This window comes from Benincasa hispida, chromosome 7 (assembly GCF_009727055.1).
Source record: "Benincasa hispida cultivar B227 chromosome 7, ASM972705v1, whole genome shotgun sequence".
NCBI classification, from domain to species: domain Eukaryota; kingdom Viridiplantae; phylum Streptophyta; class Magnoliopsida; order Cucurbitales; family Cucurbitaceae; genus Benincasa; species Benincasa hispida.
Genome location: NC_052355.1, coordinates 31,038,270 through 31,044,198, shown reverse-complemented (window position 1 = coordinate 31,044,198; position 5,929 = coordinate 31,038,270). Strand labels below are relative to the sequence as shown.

The 5,929-nt window shown below is 28.6% G+C and overlaps 1 protein-coding gene across 1 annotated transcript; it reads right to left on the bottom strand.

The window, feature by feature from the left end:
* Positions 1 to 337: 337 nt before the first annotated feature.
* On the bottom strand, positions 338 to 5,601 carry LOC120081745 (WAT1-related protein At2g39510-like). Its single transcript, XM_039036859.1, has 7 exons — positions 5,171 to 5,601; positions 4,440 to 4,502; positions 4,076 to 4,192; positions 1,658 to 1,907; positions 1,333 to 1,494; positions 819 to 970; positions 338 to 738 (listed from the first exon to the last, which is right to left on the bottom strand). The coding sequence occupies exons 1-7, from the start codon at positions 5,362 to 5,364 to the stop codon at positions 525 to 527; spliced, it is 1,152 nt and encodes a 383-aa protein (XP_038892787.1). The 5' UTR covers positions 5,365 to 5,601; the 3' UTR covers positions 338 to 524.
* Positions 5,602 to 5,929: the final 328 nt, after the last annotated feature.

The following is a 5,929-nucleotide window of genomic DNA, read 5'->3' as shown; positions in this document are numbered from 1 at the left end:
TTTATATTGTTTACTCGTTCATGATTCACCAAAAGAAGAATACGTTGTAAAATAAGAGTGATTTGAGCTGTATTACATTTAAGTTAGTTTGAAAGTGGTTAAATAAAGAAATATATACGAGAACATATCACTTGATTATCTCTTTAAAACGAGCAAAATACTCGCAAATTATTATCTATAATTCTTCAAACATATCATAACCCTACATCAGCCGTTTGCATTGCACAAAATGCCCTCTGCTTTTCCTTTCATGTTACAGTTGATCTGTGTACTTTATATTATTGAAGCATTTTAGAAGAAATTTTTTTTTGTATATGAAATAAAAACCATCTGTCTCTTTGAAGCTCAAAAACAGAAACTATTATTACATATATAGCCTTGTTACACAAGTACAAAAGTTAGAAACACATTTAGGATGAAATGAAAATGCAGGGTACTTTAATTTAACCAAGTTGATCAGTTGGCTTATGTACTATGAGAGATACAAAAGGGCAATTTTACAAGTTGTTTAGATGATTAATTCATCAATTTGTCTCCTCTTTTGCAACATCGAGCGCGACGAATTCTTGACTTGATCGAACCGTTGTCGACTTCGAAGCCTCGTCGTTTGCAGTGATCATTTGTTGCTCACAAGGTATTATCTTATCACATTCTGATTTAAGTACTGAAGGCTGATCTTTGGTTTTCCCCCATAAAACCAAGTACAAGCCACACATTATGACTACTATTCCAATAATCCTGCAAAACAACAGCTGAAAGCCATTAGCAAAAAGCTGGGGTTTCCCTTATTTGGTAATTACTAGAGCTTCTTTTCTGACCTTCCCAACAACATAATCTCAGACAAGATGAAGGAGCTCATGATTACAACAAGAACCATGGCCAGAGGATTGAATGCTGTGAAAAAAACAGGCCCTTTTTTTCGCATCACCACTCCTTGAATATAATAAGTTACCCCTGAACATATTATTCCCTGTAACAAAAGGTATGGCTTACGTTAGAAACACTCGACAAGTAAAGAATAAGAACAAAAAAAAAATGACACACAGGTTACGTGGTTCACTAGGAGTGTGAGCTACATACACACAGGCAGGAAGAGAAACAGTTTTGTTTTTTAATCTTGAGAAGTAATAGATGTGTTAGATCAGATAACAGATTTAAGACATTTCAACGATAATATTTCGATTAATTTAGAGAGTTTCTATAAATTTCTTTTATTTAGAGTCGATATATCAGTGAAATTGAAATTTTGATATGATAGGGAGATCGATATTTAGAATGTTTTTGAGTAACATTGTGTTGATTCCACTTTCAAAATATAATATAGGTACTTACAGAATAAACCACAGTTAGAAGTTGACTGTCAAAGTGCAAAGCCCAAGCAGAAGGGTTTCCCCTCTCCATGACCAAAGCCACCCCAGAGTCTCCAATGGTGCCCACCAAGCATATCAATGCTGTAAGCGACAGCTCGGCCGGGTACGATTTTAATGTAACCGCCTAATTACGCGATATCGAGTTAATTAGCTTCACATATATATTACTCAATAATCTCTATAACATTTTTTAATTATAAGAACGTATTTGGGTATTCCTAGGCTGCACCTATTTCTGTACATTCTAGAGAGCTATCCAACAAAAAAGTGTCAACGGAAAATTTTACCTGAAGAGTGATGAAAGCTGACCAGCAAATGCAGGCAGTTGCAATCATGAGGAAGCCCATGATTAGGCTTTGGTGATTTAGAGAAGCAGCTGATGAAGAAGAAGCAGAAGAGTGGTTTGGTAATTTTGTCCATGGTAGATTCAATATTGGCCCTTTTATGAAGGTCATAATCATGGCTCCTCCTACTGTTACTATTGTTCCTAAGATTTTTGCTTGGCTTCCCCTTTGCATAATATTCACCTTCTCAAGTCTGCCATATCAATTTTCATATATGTTTCATTAGCGAAGCTCTTGAAATGGATGTCATAAATCTTATATTTTGAATTGTGCAATTTTTATCTAATTTGGACACTTAATTTAAATATTATATGGTTATTTCTCTTAAGTGGAAATTGTTTTTAATTTATACTCGAATTTAACAATCACTATAATTAAAAAAAAAAAAAAAAAATCATGCGTCGATGATTTGAATCCCACTCTTGTTATTATTTGCAACACAGCTATGTGGGCACAATCAAGTTCAAACATTTTTTTTTTTTTTTTTTTGCTTTTTTCATTATTATTATTCTTTTACCTTTTTATTTAAAGAATATATATTTGTTTATATTTTACAATAATTGATATTGTCAAATATTTTGTAAAAAAATTGTTATTTTGGAATATAGCTGGACAAATACAAATTTCCATGAATGAAAAAGTAGTAGTAATAATAATAATAAGTATGAAATAAAAAATTTAAAAATATAAAAACCTTGAAATGTGGCTCGTGGTTGGTGTTTAATATTTGAATAATTCTTTTTTCAAGTAATCATAAAGTTAAATTATAAATTTAACGTTATAAACTTTTGTTCTCATTATGTCTAATAGGTCGTCTCTATACTAGAAAAAAAAATGCTTTTATGTTTTTAATACTTCGATTTCATATGGATTATATTCTTAACTTTATAAAGTGTCTAATTTATTTTTAAAATTTTTGTGTTTAATAAATTCTTAAATTTATTTTTTCAATTTAGTATATCATCGATCCTTGACATAACAAAAAATTTTAAATTCGCGTATCTACTAAACATAAAGTTGAAATTTTAATATTTTTTAACCTAAAATATAATTTTCATTAAAAAGATCAGTTACTTGTTAAGTTTTTAGTTAAATTAAATATATTAAGAACCTAAACGATATTGAAAGTATAGGAACTTTTTAAATGTAAAATTTATTAATTAAATATCTAATAGACACAAAATAAAATTTTCAAAAATCTATACAATTGAAAGTTTATTATTATTATTATTATGTTGACTTTAGTGTGAGACGAGAGATTGAAACTCGGATATTAAAGTAAGTATTACATGCTCGATTACTTTTGAAAGTTTAGCAATTAAGAAACAAATTATTTATTTTATTTTGAAAGGATTTTATTTATTTATTTATTTTTGGAAGGGACAGCTGTGGGAATTGAACGCACTAAAAAAGATAATTATTTTTTAAATAATAAAAAAAAGATATTCAATATAGAGTTATATATTTGTGAAAGGATATTTTAATATAATATTCATAAAAAAAAAATGGACCGTACGTATCTTCCCACTGAAAAAAAAAAAAAAAAGAACAGAAACAAACTGTATCAAGTAGTTCAATCATATAATTCTGAAAGAACTGTTTTAGTTTTTCCTAAATAAATAACTATTTAATATAAATTAGAATCTGTTTTTAACTAGAACACACACACAATAATAATTATAAAAAAAACAACATGCATACATCATTTTTTTTTTTTTGTTAAAAATAAGGAAAATACACTTTTTTTTAAATGAAAGGGAAATACAATTTGACATAGATCTATGCCATTAATTCTTCATTATGTGTCAATTTTCTATTTTTAAAAAAACACATTTTATCTTAAATATTTTCTTTTTTCACTCTTATTTTTCCAAACTCAAACTTCAAAAATTAAAAGTGTATTTCTAAAAAAAATATAAAATGTGACGACGGTGTCCAAAAATAGTATTTTAACACAATGTTGGGAAACTAAAACCAAATGTGATTTGTGCGAAAAAAAAAAATACAAAATGCAAAGAAAGCTCAAAAGAAAACGTCGAACCAATATAGTTCGATTGATTAAGACATTAGCGAAACCAAGAAATAACCCATCACGTGCGAAATTATATCGAATTGAGTATGATTGTATGTGTGACAGCATCTACTATACCAAGAATGTCAATGAACTCTATTATTGAAATTGATCAGGATACATCTTTTAGTTTAGCTTCTAAAATCTATTTCTTAGTTCAAGATTTCTCTTACTAACTGGCGACATGCTTAACACATGTAAGTCGAACGGGAAGTGGTGTTTCCCGTGGCGGATGGAAAAAAAATCCAATCATCTATATTTATGAATGAAATTTTGGGTAGTGAAAGTACCTGCAAGCCCAAGCAAAGAGGAAAACAAAAGCTGGCAAAACATTGCACATGGCAGCTGCAAAGGTTGCTGTTGTGTACTTCATTCCGGTATAGAATAAGTTTTGATCAATCACTGGCCTACAATTCATAAACCCATTCGAAAATATGAGTAAAAGATTAAATTTATCCTTATTTATTCGTTAATTTTTTTTTTCTTTATTAAATTCTTTATGATTTCCTCTTTTTTTAGTCAATGAATATTGATTATAAGTGAAAAAAGATGCTACAAATATTAATAAACAAAGTAATTTAGTGGTGAATTAAAACTTTATAGTAGTTTAAATATTAATAGTGATGAAATTAAATTGTCACATAGCCTTCTTACTCTAAGAAACCCAGCAACAAAATCTTGAAGAACAATGAAAAGGTCATCTTTGTCCTTGCCTTCCTGCATGCAAAACGAAAAACACTCAAAAACTTTTGTAGAGAGACAGTAACAATTATTCGATGTTTGTTGACTTTTTTTATTTATTTATTTGTAATCATTAAATTCAAACATAATTAATTATCAAAGATGGAGAAATTAATAATAACTAACAAATAAAAGTTAACGTATCATTGAGTTATTGGTTGTAATATATATTTGGACACTTGTAACTAACCACTCAAATATTCCACTTTGATACGTAAATCACAGCCACATATTAGCAAAACTCAATTCATACCACACATGTAAATATATTAAAAAAAGATGAATAAGAAATAAAATTCTAATGCAATATTTAAAAAGACCAAATGTAAGATTAAAAAATAATTCGAGCATTTTAAATTACACTCATCTTTATTTTTATTTTATCTAATCACTCTTTTTTCTTCTTTTTTAACAAATATTTTAAAATTTATTTTTTAAAAAATTGTGATTAGAGACGATGTAACTCGAGTTACACCTAAATATACCTGATTAAAAATGAATAAACAAAATTCCTTTTAGAGATATTCTAAATATTTAAAAATATTTATTTAAACACTTAGAAGTTGATCCATATAGATATCCTTAACTGGAGAAAGTCAAGGAAATAGAAACCAAAGAGAATGAAGGAAGGAATAAGAAAGAACCTTTCGAAGATAATGGCAAAAGGAGCAATGACAAGAGTAGCAGCAATTTGACGATAAACCACAAAAATATATTGGCTCATCCCTTTATCCAAAGCTGATTTAGTAAGAATCGTCAATCCAGCATAACCAAACTGAACGAAAATCACTCCAAAATACAGCTTTGCAAAACCCAAAAACCTTAAGAAACTCTCCATTTGTTTTACAACTCCTTGAATCTCTTCTTCTTCTCTCTCTAGGAATATAACAATAGACACAGCATGGAGAAGGTAGGCCTCAAGTATAATGTGGTTTTATAGAAGTGTTTTTCATGGAAGAATATTAATAAGGCAAAATCTAGGGACTCCACTAAAGCTTAGCTCAAAGAGAGAAGAGAAGAAGGGGATTTGTTAAAGAATCATCAAAATTATTAATGCACACTCAAAACATAGAGTTAAAAGAGAAGATGGTTTCCACATGTGTAAAGTTAAGTGCCACCAATTTTGCCTTTGTTTCATTTTTTTGCTGACGAAGGGATAGATATACATTGTGAGTGCGCTGAAATTGAAGTGCAACAAACTATACGGGTTTTACATTTTATATATTATATTTTATAACATGGTCTTAATGTTACAAATATCTAACTTTCCAATGAGAAATAAAATATATACCATATATATAAATTTCATGCCAATTATATTGTCATCACTTCATTGAATAATCTTTTATAAATTTAGAATTGATAATTGAGCGCGTATATATATATATATATATATATAATAG